This window comes from Drosophila nasuta, chromosome 2R, assembly GCF_023558535.2.
Source record: "Drosophila nasuta strain 15112-1781.00 chromosome 2R, ASM2355853v1, whole genome shotgun sequence".
Taxonomy (NCBI): Eukaryota; Metazoa; Arthropoda; class Insecta; order Diptera; family Drosophilidae; genus Drosophila; species Drosophila nasuta.
Genome location: NC_083456.1, coordinates 30293681 through 30308993, shown reverse-complemented (window position 1 = coordinate 30308993; position 15313 = coordinate 30293681). Strand labels below are relative to the sequence as shown.

Genomic DNA, 15313 nt, shown 5'->3' with positions numbered 1-15313 from the left:
TTGGTCAGAGAGTCATTCAGTCAGGCAGTCAGGCAGTCATCCAGCCAGTCAGTCATTCACTCGCTGTAAAGTAAGAAGAGCAGAGGCAGCAATCTCAATGGGAAAGCGGAAACCGCGAACGGGAAACGCGCACAAATTGCATTTTAACGCATGCAAATTGCCAGCGTCCACAGGACGACGACGACGACGATGACTTTATTGCATTACAGTTGCCAACTGAGGCGCGTTGCAACTATGGTAACATTGTGTGTGTATGTGTGTGTGTGTGTGTGTGTGCACCGCAATTGCCACTTGCTGCAAGTGCGTGAGCGGGGAGCGGGGGCGGAGGTAAGCGCTGCATAAGTGGCAGTGTGTGTATTGAGTGGACGCCGAAAAACGGGGTCAACGGCTGACCTGTTTGGCATTCTCATTCTCGTTGTTCACGTTATTATTGTTTCTGTTGCATTTCCCCAGTTTGCCAATTTAGCAAACTGTCCGCTTAAAGCTTTAGGGCTGCGGCAGCTGCAGTTCCCAGTTAAGCGAGGAGCGCCAAGTGACAGCAGCAACAACAGCAACAGCAACAACAACAGTGAATGTCGGGATGACAGCATAAAAACTGCTTCTGCTGTCACATAGTAAATTTTGCATTGCAGCCTTTCAGGCGCCGCCATCGCAAAAACTGTCAAGCGTAGGAGAAAAGAGGGGGAGTGGGGAGGGGAGCTGGCTTTTGGCATTTTAGCCAGCCGACGGCATGACAGCACTTTATTATTACTATTATTATTACTAGTATATAGAGAAGAGCTGGCTGCTGATGTTTTATGTGAGACAAGTTAAATATTACACATACGCACCATTGCACTTAATAACGTTTTGGGGGCGTGTTTGAAGCGCCCACCCACACACACACACACACAATTGAATTGAATTAAATTAAAATAAATCTCTTTTGCATTTTGAGCACACAAATTGAACGAAGTTTTATGAAGCAACTCTCTGTATACTGCATTTAACTATATGATACACAGTCCATCTCTCTCTCTCCCTCTCTCTCCTCTCTCTCTCTCTCTCTCAACCGAGAATTGTAATTCCTGCTGGAGTTTTGTGATGATGAACTTGCTTGTGGCAAGTTGCCTCGGTTCGTGTACCGACAAATGGCATAACAGCTGCCTTTTTCTCATTTATGTATAACACATACGACACGTGTTAGCATTACGTATACGTCAGTGCACTTGAATATATCCGAGAAGTGTGTGTGTTTGAGTGCTTGATATACATGTCATATGCTCTCTGCATTTTTGCATTTAAATAACCAAATTAAAAGATAAAATATTTCACTTACAATGTAAATTAATCAACTTCTCTTTCGCTCTCGTTTCTCGCTCTCTTTGCAGATTAATAAAAATACGCAGCAGAATAACAAAAATGTGGGCGAACACAAACGCTGGATACACGATCCCTCAAGTGAGTAGAGCTCCCTCCATCTCCTTCCCCTTTCCCCACCTCTTTTCCCTTACTGTTTTTCAAGGGCAACTGCGCGTAATGAGTTTAATTATTCACAAGCAAATGCAGCATGTTTGCAAATCATAAATTAAATCTTTCTCTTTTTGATTCTCTCCCTCTGTGTGTGTGTGTGTGTGTGTGCCACGCCCCTTAGGTGACCTCTGCCGGCCTCTGAACTGTAAGAAGCGTGAAATCTGCCTGCTCGAGGACGAGTTCAGCGCCGTGTGCGTGTCGAAAAAGGAGTTGCACAAGAATCGGTAAGCAAAAGCAGAAGCTGTCTTCGAAAAATCTCTTCTGATTCTGATTGCTGTTTAGAAGAAAGGAGGAGAAAGTTAATAAACTAATTAAATGAAAACTTGTTTTGTTCTGCCTTTGGCATTCGACCTGCCACGTTTAACCCTCTGCAGTGATGAGATAATCACCAAGGCCAAATATTTGGAGGAGGAAGCCAAACGGCGCGTCAATCAGCAGGATAACAACGATAGCCAGGATGTTGAGGACATCAACAACGATGACGAGGACAATAGCAGCGATGGCAGCCTCAGCAGCAGCAACAGCAACATCAACAGCAACAACAACAACAACAACAACGCTAACAATAATGCCCAGGCTAATGTCCAGGGCAACGAGGAGAACAACGACGATGAGGATAAAAGCCTCAGTTTGGGCGACGATGATGAGTCCAAAGAGGACGACGTCTTCTATGAGAACAACATTGCTGCCAGCGATAAGCAACAACAGCAGCAGCAGCAGCAGCAGCAGTTGCAGAAACCCGCAGCTGCCCAGCAGCAAGATGATGATGAGGAACTGGAGTAAGTATTTGCCAGCCGCAATCATTATTCTCTCTTTTTTGTCGGGGAGACCCTTTTGCATATCAATGGCATTTTTACAATTCATTTAACAAATTCTCATTTATATTTCGGATGGAAAATGTTAAGGGTTAAGGCCTTGCTGATTTGCATGACCGGCACGCTAATAACAAATTGTTTTATCGTGTATACAAATTCCGCAATAAAGTTGCAGCTCCGCAATTTTTAGCACGCATTTCACTTTTTTCTGTTCTGTTGTTGTGCTGCGTCATCGTGAGTCCTTTGGCTAGAAAAGGACGTGTCGTCGCCATAGCATCCATAGTTGTATCCTTTGACTTCTTGTTCAACATTATCGCTTTGACCCTAACCCAAATTGTGAATATGCACGCGACCCAACGAACACGACTATCCAACTAGAATGAAGGCAATGGAGTTGCTTTGTTGTCGAGTTGTCGAGTTGTGTGTGTTGCTTGTGGAGTGGGCCACAGGTGCGACTCTCAACTCTCGAACTCTCAACTCAACTGTCGACTGCCGACTGCCGACTGTCGACTGTTTTGGAATGAAGTCAAAGTCAACGTCGGGCCAAGGTTCAATTGGTTGCGATTTTCCGCCCTCGACGTTGACGTGCTTCCAACTGTAACGGAAAGTTGTAGCCAACTTTCAAAATATCAATATCCGTTTCTCTTTTTTTTTGTTGTATATGAATCGGCGCAGCCATGATTCAATTGAATCCTAATGTAACACATGTTTAAATCCTTTGTCGATGCTCAGCCATCTTGTCATGGCCAAAAATTCAATATTGACTAAGACCCTTCCTCTTCTTCTTCTTTCGACTAACGCAGTGTGCAAGCCTCTGTAAAGATTATCAGCAAGCGTATTTTTGGTTGCCCAGGTTATTCAAAAAAGTGGGCAAAGCCTGTTTTCTTTTTTTCTTTATTGCCAAATCCACATCGACCGAAAAAGTCTTATAACATTTCGGTTGTTTGCTCTTCAGCTTCGTTTTGTTTATCAGCTTGTTATTCGTTTTTGTGTTTTTTTCGTTTTTTTTTGTTTTAAGTTTAATTTCATGCTAGCTGCTTGACACGTTTGTTCTGCTCTCCAGGGAGTGGCAAAAACAAAAGGGGGAAGGGGGAAGGGGAAGGGAGACGAACCTATCAGGTGGACCTTTGTCGCATGGCGGCAACTTTTCTTTATCCCTTGGCTGGCAGTTTGTTGAGTGGAAAATTAATTTTCATGAAATGTTTGGACTTTGGTAAATTTTGCTGGCCAGCAAGGCGTATACTTGATATATAGCCGGGTATTTGCTGATATGGATACGGTATACGGGATACGGGTTACGAACTCAACTCAGTCGATCGATATTAAATTTGAATTTTAATTAATGAATTTTCAGTGCAGATTAGAAATTTTGTTATTTAAATATTCTTATGTGTTTTCGTTTATCTGCGAAACAGATTTGAAATTGAATTCTTAAATTCAAACTGCATTGAAAGCCTGTCAAATGATTCGAAATTGATTATTGGCATCATTATCATTATCGTGTTCCTCTTTTTATTATTATTGGCATCATTATTATTAAAGATATTTCGCCATTTTGGCCTCTATTGTTGTCTGCTGTGTTGAGTAGTAGCATCATCAATCTATCTATTGGCAAATCAAGAGTCATGCCGCGCCCTCTAATATTCAAAAAATGGCTTTTGACATATTTTTCGCATTTTCTTTTCAATTTGCGTCGCTCTCACAAGAAAGTCTCTCCATCGCCATTGTGCATGGGAAGTGAACGAGTGTTCGTGTGAGTATCTATGTCAATGGCATAGACTCTGAGGGGCTAAGGGGGAGGGTAAGTGTGCTGCTATTGTGCCAGAGGTGGGAGGGGGAGGGGGAGGGAGGCTCACAAAATCAATAGTTTGCGCGCACAATTTATCTGGCATTCCGTTGGCTCAGTTCTCCATTTGGCCACAAGTCAAACAAAAGATTTGCTTTGTGAATGGGCCACTTGCTGAGCGAGTGTGAGATAGAGGAACGACAAAGAGAGAGAATGAGAGAGGGGGTTGGGGAGGGGGAGGGGCACTTGTAATAGACCAAAAAGCAGCACACACACAGACACAGACACTTAGAACTCATAACTCATGTAGTCAGCCATTGTTTTAGTAACAATATGGCCCCCGCTTGTGGTTTTCTGGGAGGTAGCTAGCAAGAAGGGGGCGTGGCACGCACACCGACTTACACAAACGCATAGTTGGCCCTTTACCTCGACTCTGCAACCTCAGCTGAGCTCAGAGTTGAGGTTCTTTCTGTTGTTGGCAGTTATTTGAAACCACTGAGCTGCTTTTTGCTTTCTATGCACATGAAGCTGTCAGCTTCAGCGTGACTCAAAGGCAGCTCGAAAATTCTATAACCCACCTCCTCCGGTCGCATTCCCTCCCTCTCCTTTGATACCTGCCCCACTTTTGCTGGGCGCAAAATTGAAAGCAAATATTTGAGCAAAATTTTCACAAATTTCACGGCATCGACATCGGCATTTTGGGGGGCTGCCGCTATTTGATCTACAAATTTATAGCAACAAAATAACCACCGAAAAAAACACAAAAAAACAAAATCGTTTGTTGCAGTCATTGACCTAAAGAACAAACGGAAAAGAATTTGACTTCAATTTGCCTACTTTGGCGTTTGCCATTTGTAAATTTCATTTTCGTTTTCATTTCAAATGAAACAAATGAAACACAAAGCCAACGAAAGACTTTCGACAATTGCATTTTTAATTAAAAGCGACTTTTCATTTGATCCAATGAGACAACATACACACACACACACACACACTCGTAAAGTGGCAGCTGCTCTCTGGTGTTTTTGGCTTGTTTGCTTTGGCTTAGCTACGAAATTGGCCAGCTTAAATAACCATGTAAATGTTTGGCTGAAATAAGTTTCGCCGCTTTCCTCGTTGCTTTGACAACTTCAAGTACAATTCCATTTCAATTGGTTTAATTTGATTTTATTTTATTTCATTTTCGTTTACGTTTACGTTTTCATTTAATTTCATTTCGTTTTACTTTATTTGCTTGGAATTTGATCCCTAGTTACGCAATGTATATAAAATGCATTTTTAACTAACTGCCACAGAATGCAAACAAAGCGTGAGTATGCGAACACATACATAGATACATATGTATGTTTGTGTATATCGATGTGTGCGTGAAACATTTTTGAAATTTGCAAAAATTAAATTCACTTATGGAAGAGCTTCCAAGAGGATTTAATTGATCAAAGTTGCCACTGAAGCGCAGCTTAAGTGCCTAATTCAAAAAGAAATTCAATGGCAATCAAAGTTCGCAATTTTGTTTCAGCTTTTCTAAGTTCACTGTGGTTAGAATAGGAATTGCAAAGCGGTTGTGATAGAGTTTAGATTGAGAATAAACTGAAGTAGACTAAATACTATTTATTTGGGAATATACTAAGATTTTTTTCGAATAGAGAATATACTGCAATATACTAAATACTATTTGTTCGGAATATACCAACATATGTCCATATAGAGAATAAACTGGTATATTCAAAATATACTATAATATACTAAATAATATTTATTTGTCCAAATGGAGTAGTAACCATAATATACTAATTACTATTTATTTCGAAATATACTAAGATTTTTTCGAATATAGAATAAACTGCAATAGTACTTATTTCAAAATATATGTCCATATAGAGAATTAACTGGTATATTTTAAATACTATTTACTTCAAAATATACTAACTTTTGTCAATATACAGAATAAGTTGCAATGTTACATTTATATGTCCACATAGAGTAGAAGCCATAATATACTAAATACTATTTGTTGGGAAATATACTAAAATTTGTCCATATAGAGAATAAACTAAAACATACTAAATACTATTTATTTCAAAATATACTAACATTTGTCAATATACAGAATATACTTTAATATACCAAATAATATTTATTTGTCCACATGGAGTTGAAGCCATAATATGCTAAATACTATTTGTTTCGAAATATACTAAAATTTGTCCGTATAGAGAATAAATTGAAACATACTAAATACTATTCATTTCAAAATATACTAACATTTGTCTGAAAAATAAAATGGAATAAATTTAGTGTAATAGTCTATATCTTTAAGACTATTACACTAAATTTATTCCATTTTATTTTTCAGACAAATGTTAGTATATTTTGAAATGAATAGTATTATATTTAGTATGTTCTTATTTATGCACATAAAATCATATTTTTCTTTTTATATTTTTCTTTATTAATATCAAAAACATTCTTTTCATTTAAAATGCACTTCAATAACAATTCGAATTATGCTTAGTTTCCAAGATATTCCCCAGTCGAGCATCGTTTGCCACAAAGCTTACTTTAGATTTAATCTTATTTGCTTAGACTAATATTAAAACGTGGGCAACAGAAAACGGCAGCAATTAAAGCTGGTAAATCCGACAATTAGCAAATTGCGAGCAGTTTGAGCAAAAAGTACGCTGTAAATTGTCGACGACTGATAACTGAAAGCTGAAAACTGAAAGCTGGGAAACAGAAAACCAATTTACTGAGTAAACACGCTCAATTTGCACGGCCTAGGGAATATTTTGAATAATATTATGCCGACACAACACACACATACATACATACATGAGGGGAGAAATGAAATGCTTTCACTGTCAATTGGCTGCTTGTTCGCAGTTGGCCAATAAAAATCATTAAACCTTGCGTACACAACAACGAACAAAAAAATAAGAGAACAAGTTACAAATTTATCTGCTAATGAAAGCGAGTGAACAACTGAGAGTTACCCTGTAGTTATATGCATGAACAAGCAAAGAGAGCGACTGCTATGTATATCCTTATCAATTCACTTGCTGGGTATTCTTAAACAAAAAAAAATCCTGCTACCCAAAAGCCTTTTTAATAAATGGCCATACGACAGAGCGGAGCGAGAGCGAGGCAGCGGGTGGTGCAATTAATTGAATTAATTATTTATTCGTTGTTTTTTGTTTATGCATAAAAGGAATGCATATGAGTTTCCGGGGCGCCATACATTTTTTATTAAATGTGCCAAAGAGATAAATCGATAGCAGAACACAGTTTGTATACACATTTGAATGTGTACATTGGGAGGTGTTAAAATAACGAATGTTGTAAAGGGCAAATTACAATTTATTATTCGCTTTGAGATAGAGTATTTTACGTGTACGCTGTATTTGGATTTGCTTTACTTACTTTTTTTTTGTTCTGTTTTGTGAGCGACGTCAACTCAAATATTTGCACAAATTATTAAATAAATATACAAGCTGACGTTCCCTCCTCGCTTCCCCCTCTGCGCTCAGCGCCTTCATTTGTTTCTGATCTCTGAGCTGAGAGTGCGTGCTTGGCATATTAAATAAATATTTAAATAAAAGATGCCATAGCCGGGGAACTGAAACTGCTCTCACCTGTGCAACAAATGCCAGACTTCATTTGCATAAAAATTAATTTTGCATGTCGTCTATTTGTTGTTTGCTCTGCTCTGTTTTTTTTTTCTTCTTGTACTTTATCTTACTTCATTTCCCTCCACTGAGTTGGCTTTACTGATTTTTGCGACTTTTCTTTTGCAACAGCAACTGCAAGCCGTGTCCCGTGGCTAAGCCAACGTTCCTCTGCGGCGCCGACAACAGAACCTACTCATCACTATGCAGATTGGATTATCACAATTGCATACATTCGACAACCATAAGGATTGCCTGCAAAGGATTCTGTCCCTGCAAGGGTAAGTTCCAAATACATATATACAATACATATATATATATATATCGTATAGAAAGTTCTATAACTCGAGCGAGTTGACAGCCCGAAACCGAGGAGCAAACCGCATAATGAGCTTGAGGCTGGCAAATGGCCAGCTAGTTCTGCCTTCGAAATAAATTCTCATGCATAAGACAGAGCAGTGCTCCCACCAGTGTTGTAAAGCGTCGCAAGGTGAATGAACGAATGCCAACCCCCAAAAGTATGCAATAAAAATATTATTGGACTGCAACTGCAATTGGTCAGCGGATTAAAGTGTGTTGATTTCGAGTTTAAATTTGAAGTCGAGCATATTAATGGTTTAATTTTTAATAATCCGTTTGTACAAGAAGCGCCATTGTTCTAAAGCAACACAATGCAGCTAGCTGCAGGAGACGCGACTTGGGGGCATGAGTAGGCACTCAGCGATTCAGCGAAGCAGCAGCAATAACAACAGCAACGACAACAATGTTAAGCACATTAATTTTAAATTTACACAGATGAAAGCGCATTGCAAGCACCGGCAACTCCTGATGCTGTTGTTGTTGCTATTGTTGTTGTTGTTGCTTCTGCTTTGGCAACATAAAACGAACACCAAACGAAACGAAAACGAAAAAACAAAAAAAAAAACACACACAAGAAGCATGCATAAAATAGAAATGACGCCTCAGTGGCCAGCGCCAGGATACGAAAAGTTTTGCCTTTGCCAAGCGATTTTATGGCGGCCATTTCAGCCTTCATTCCCCTCATCCCCCTCCCCCCGCAGCACTGTTCACCCCTTTTCAACGGTTTGGCATTTCCCATTTTGCACGTTTCGCAGAAAATACCGATGGCAAGCGGCTGCAACGACTTGGAGAGCGTGGTGGCTACAACAGCAAGTACAACAGCAAGAAGCTCAACATCGACCAGCAGCAGCAACAGCAGCAACAGCAGCAGCTGCAGCAACAGCAGGCCTACAAGGACAGCAGCAACAACAACATCATGATGAACAGTGGCAATGTGATGGGCAACAACAACAACGACTTCAACACCATCATGAACGTAAGTGTAGACACACTGACCACACACATACACACACTCTCTCATACACACGCAATTTTGAACTCTGTTCTCTGTTTGGAACAGGACAAGGAGGACAACAATCGTCACTTCAATCACATCAATGCCCAGTACACGTTCACGCCCGAGGAGATCAAATATGACAACAAGCACTACAAGTACCTCAAGTACACGGCTTACAAGAAGGTACGAACGAACTAAAAAGAAAAAACAACATGTTTCTAAGTAGCCACAGTGCACTGAGGAGAACAGAAATCAAAATAAATGAGAAATTTTGTGGCACATTCTGCAAACACGAATTGCAATCTGGCAAGCAAGAAAATAATAAAAAATACTACTTTATAAAAATGTTATTTATTTTGTATTGAACATTAAACAAAAACACTTTTAAATTGTGTCTTAAGTTTATTTCTTAGAACCCTTTTTTAATTTTTTAATTGTGCCTAACAATTCTACAAATTCACAATTTATTTTGTAACATTTTTTTAGTGTTTATAAATTTGCAATTTTTATTTACATACACACATATATATTAAACGTATTGTTTTTCAAATAAGCCCTAGGCAATCATAAATTGACAAATTAAAAACAATATTTCAATACTTTTGTTTAGTTTTACTTTTCATATGCAAATTGTCTACAATTAATGTTATTTGCAGGATGCCAAATACCAGGAGGAGAAGCACAAGATGCGCAACTACAATGAGAACGAAGTTGTTGAGAAGCAGCCACAGAAGTACAGCAAGAACAATAATGTAAATGGTGAGTTCAAGAAATATATATAATAATATAAGTTAGGCAAGGTGTTTTTAAAGCAAATAAGTGGGAAAGCTACAGCTGCTACCCATATTCAATAAAATCATATTCTTAAAATATACCAAATAAATATACAAAAAATACTGAAGGCTATATTTGGTATGTTACCTATTCTGAAATTGTACCAAATGAATATACCAAAAATACTTGAATTTACTGAAGACTATATTTGGTATATTACATATTCTAAATATATACCAAATTAATATACTTAAAATACTTAAATTTACCGAAGGCTATGCTTAGTATATATTCGGTATTCTACAAGTACATTAATATACCGAAAAACACTTAAATATATTGAAGGCTTTATTTGGTATGCTAGATATTCTAAAAATATACCAAAAATACTTGAATTTACCGAGGACTATATCTGGTATTTTACATATTTTGAACATACTATATCACTATATACCGAAAAATATTTAAATATACCAAAGGTTGCACTTACTATACTCCATATTCTAAAAATATACTAAATTATTATACCGAAAAATACTTAAATATATCGAAGGATATATTTAGTATAATTTCCATATTCAGAACATATACCACATGAATATACCGAAAAATACTAGAATATACTGAAGAGTTTATTTAGTATATACAGATATATTTAATATTCTAAAAATATACCAAATTAATATACCAAAAATACATATTCTAAATTAATATACTAAAAATACTTAAATCTACTGAAGACTATGTTTAGTATATATTCCGTATTCTAAAAGTATAGTACATTAATATACCGAAAAACACTTACACTTTATTTGGTATGCTATATATTCTAAAAATATACCAAATTAATATACTTGAATTTACCGAGAACTATATTTGGTATTTTACATATTCTGAACATACTATATCACTTAAATATACCGAAAAATATTTAAATATACCAAAGGTTGCACTTAGTATACTCCATATTCTAAAATATACTAAATTATTATACCAAAAAATACTTAAATCTACCGAAGGCTATGTTTAGTATACATTCCAATTTTATTCTAAAAATATACCAAATAAATATACCGAAAAATACTTAAATATATCGAAGGCTATATTTGGTACATCGATATCGTATTACATTAAAGAGTTAAAAATAATAAATAATCGAATTTGAGCTTTAATATTAAAGAATTGTATTTATATTTATTTATTTGCTATAAGAATTTTACTACAATGAGTATCAATTTATATCATAATTTCATACAAAATCATATTTATTCATAACTTCACTCAATTTGCCAGGCTATCCATCAAAGTCAGCTGAGTGCAAGCCACAGCAATTGACCGCCATTGGCAATCGTCTGCTTGATTGGTTCTCCGTGATCATGGCCGACAGCAAGAAGCGTCGCCAGCACAGCCAAAAAATCGAAGGCTCACTTCCCGCCCGCCTGCAAGACCGAAGCGAAGTGGATGTTTGGCCATTTGGACTTGAACAACGATGGCATGTTGTCGCTGCAGGAGATGTACGATCTGGAGCACGATCAGAACGAGCGTTGCATTAAGCCATTCATCGATACGTGCGATCTGGATCAGGATAGCTCGATCAATACACGGGAATGGTGTCGCTGCTTTGAGAAGACCGATCGTCCGTGTGCCGCGGTGCGCCGAAGAATCGCCGGCGACTTTGCAGGTGAGATAGGTACAGGTGGACATTTCTCTAGCTAACATAACACTAATATCTATATATATATAGAAATATCTCGTATGTTCTCTCAACATATTCCCATATATGTACTCGTATGTATATTCTATTGCGCTGTGTTGTTGTTGTTATGTATTCGGTTTTTGATTCTACACGACAACAACAACACCGGAAAAAAGAAACAACAAGAAAAACAACTTTTGCTGAATAGCTTGCAGAGTAAATCTGCTTTTACTTTTCTGCTTTCGCAATTTCTGGCCCTCTCTCTCTCTTTCTCTTTTTATCTCTCACTTTTTGTCTCGCTGTCTGCGCTTTTCATTTTTTTTTAACTTTTCCGCTGCTTTTTTACTTATGTACACACTCTTTACACTACCTTTAACCCAATTCAAACTATAATTAAGCGCCTGCTCACGCACACACACACACCCCTACACACACACACACACAGTTAAGTAGCCACAGCAACTGTTAAAAGGGACACCTACTTTTTTTCTCGCTTCCTTTCTGTCTCTTCTCTCGTTTACCTTTTAGCCAAACGCAACTTTTTAAGCCAGCAAATTAAACACTTTTAACAACAACACACAACTTTTTCCCTGCTTCCATTTTTTTTTTTTGTTGTTTGTTGGCCTATTATCAACTTTAACTATATAATTTACTTTTTTGCATTTTATTCGTTTTGTCTCTTGGGTTCCTCTCTTTCTATCTCTCGCTCTCTCTTAACACGACCCAAAAAGTACAAACAACAAAAGAAAAAAAAACAGAGCAAAACAATAGAAAAAACCAAAACAGAAAGAATTCGCTTTTGCCGCTTTCTCTTCACACGTTGCTGGGTTGCAAGTTATGCAGAGACTTACTAAAATTGCGCATTGTTATTGTTCTTCTTCCACTTCTACTTCGTCCACATAAACTAATTAGGCGCCTACGCACCCGACTGCGATGTACAAGGATTCTACAAGCCAACACAATGCCACAACTCGGTGGGTGTCTGTTGGTGTGTGGACAAGCATGGAGTTGAATTCGCCAACACACGCACACGTGGCAAGCCCAACTGCGGTGAGTACTCAGAATATACAACATACAGTTGTTACGAACAATTCTCCCAACACTTGACACAAATCTATCCAACTGCGGTCTGTTTGTGTATTGCCAATGGCCAACAATGCGTATACGTAATGGCTTTTGCTTACCTGAAGCGGACGCTGAGCAAAAGAGCCGCATTTTGTGTGCAGTTATTTAACTTATGCTAAGCTGATGACCATAATTAAGTTTTGGTATTAATATCACGCATACGCCATGCATAACTCAAGACCCAAAAGCAAACTCAATTTAAGATTTATGCTTATGTTTATGTTGATTACGATTACGATTACGATTACGAACGAAACGAACAAACACATATTTGAGGCGGGCACGCAAAATTTAATTTTATATTCCATTTGCCATTCTCTCCGCACAGAGTCCGTGGTGAACAATGCCGCCTCGCTGACATCCGACGACGAGGACGAGGGTGCCGACGATGAGGATAGTGCGGAGGGCAGCGCCGATCAAATGTTGGTCTTTTAAAAGCCCCCCTCTCACACACACACACACACACCCGCAGGCCGCAGCACGCAGGATTCTAGGAGGTCCGAAGGATGCCAGGACGTGCATAAGTATTGATTGCCTTGGCAACAAATCCAATCAGCGAGCATTACGGCGTAACAGAAAAAAAACCAAAAACCAAAAATGAAACAAAAACAACATTAATATTATTATTATTATTATTATGATAACTACGAAAACAAACTAAAAATGAAAATGAAAAAAAAAGGAAAATCCCAAAAAAAAACAAACAAGAACATAAATGTGCAGTAGTTATGTAAGAGTTTTCGCATAGAAAGAACAACTACAACTAAACCATATACTTAGCAGCAGCAAAAAGCAAAAAGCAAAGCAAAGCAAAGAAAAACAAACAAAACACTCGCAAATTGATAGCAAACAAAATGAATAATAAAAGTGAAAATCATCGTTTGATAGGCGTTGCATAGTTCAAGGCGTATTGCACGCAACATTGGTATTAAACAAATGCTAAAATTAGCTTATATAAGGTTGAACTCCCCCGTCCCCCAACACACACACATACACATAAAGCGAATAAATACCCTTTAAGTTTAGTTTTTGAGAGTTATGTGTTTGTTGTGGCTGTGTCTGAGTATTTTGCGGTAATTGAAATTAGCCGCAGCTTTTGTTAATGCACGCGAATCCGTCTTTTAGCTTTTAAAGAGATTATTGTACACACATTCGAAATGTTTATAGCCAACTTTCCTTTTCTTTTCTGTCTTCTATCTCTGTCCCCTACTGTATCTTTATCTGCTCGAAACCGAAACCGAAACAAAGCCAAACACACACACGCTAAGAATTCCGCCCAAAAAAATACATATAAATTTATGTGATAGGTTTTGAAAAATAACGAAATGAAAACGATGATAATGAAAATTGAAGGCAGACACTAGATGATGATGATGTTGATGGGGAAACACACACACACACTCACACAAACAAAAACCAAAAGAAAGCTAGCTAAATTTTTGTGTTCGCTTCGAGTAAATAAATGAAAAATGATGAAAGAGATGAAACGACAAACACTCATAATTATGTTAGTTGCACTTCCATTTAGAGTTACTTAGCGTACTGCATAATACCAGATAAATAGTGAGAGCGAACTACATACATACATATATCTATAAATATATATATATGTCAGCATTCTTTAGAGATTCCTAGTGTTAGAGGGGAACATAATACCACATAATTATGAGTAGGCACTGCTTTCATTTAATAGAAAATGTTCCGACTTCCATTTAGCACCTGCCACATGATGATAGCCAAGCGATTGCTTCAAACTATCCAATAACCTCACTCACACACACACACACATTTGCATTTGGGCATTTGGAAATTGCCAATTAAGAGAAATCAGAGAAGAAAGTAAAACACAAACAGAATTTGCTAAAATATACATTCAACTTGCAACCAGGCACACCGCAAAAGAGATCTACAAATTTCCACATAAAATCATATTAAATAATAATAATATACGATATAAACGTAAGAGGAAAATGCTTATGCATACGTACGAGTATATACACAATATACATCTATAGTATATATATATATACGTATATATAAAAGTAAATAAATATAAAAAATATATATATATAATATGTTTAAACTGTATGTAAGTATATAAGTGGCATAATTAAGTGGCAGCCGAAATGGAAAATCAACTTCATACGATCTAGAGTGCATTCAAAATCATTTCGCTTATTTATCCCGTAACACAATTTGTTTTCCCCTAAACAACAATAATTGCTTGCAATCATTATTAACTAGAAAATTCGCAGTAATTAGTAGCAAAAATGCAAAAATTCAAACAAATTTGGTTTGGATAACTTTTTAATTACTAAAGCGCAATAATAAAGTCGAAGCTGTGCGCAATTCGCATTAAAAAATTTTGTATAGCATACTTTCGGGTGCAATTTGAAATTCTCAGTTAATCCTAAAAGTATGCTGCAGATTTTTGTGCGTGAAATGAGAAAACGACGACGACGGGAGAAATGCATCATAATAATTATAATTATAGAAATTGTGTTTTTTGGCTGCATTTAAAAAGAAAATTGCAGCGTGGTGTACACTCTATAAACTGACTATATATACTATGATCACGATTGT

The 15313-nt window shown here is 37.3% G+C and overlaps 1 protein-coding gene across 1 annotated transcript in view; it reads left to right on the top strand.

The window, feature by feature from the left end:
- Positions 1-13467, top strand: part of LOC132787363 (proteoglycan Cow) — a 51496-nt gene extending 38029 nt beyond the window's left edge. Inside the window, 11 exon segments of the mRNA XM_060794364.1 lie at positions 1371-1440; positions 1634-1736; positions 1887-2291; positions 7911-8059; positions 8894-9114; positions 9199-9318; positions 9792-9894; positions 11203-11321; positions 11323-11590; positions 12518-12655; positions 13059-13467. Of these exon segments, the coding sequence (XP_060650347.1) occupies positions 1371-1440; positions 1634-1736; positions 1887-2291; positions 7911-8059; positions 8894-9114; positions 9199-9318; positions 9792-9894; positions 11203-11321; positions 11323-11590; positions 12518-12655; positions 13059-13165 (1803 nt within the window). The 3' untranslated portion in view covers positions 13166-13467.
- The last annotated feature ends 1846 nt before the right edge of the window (positions 13468-15313 follow it).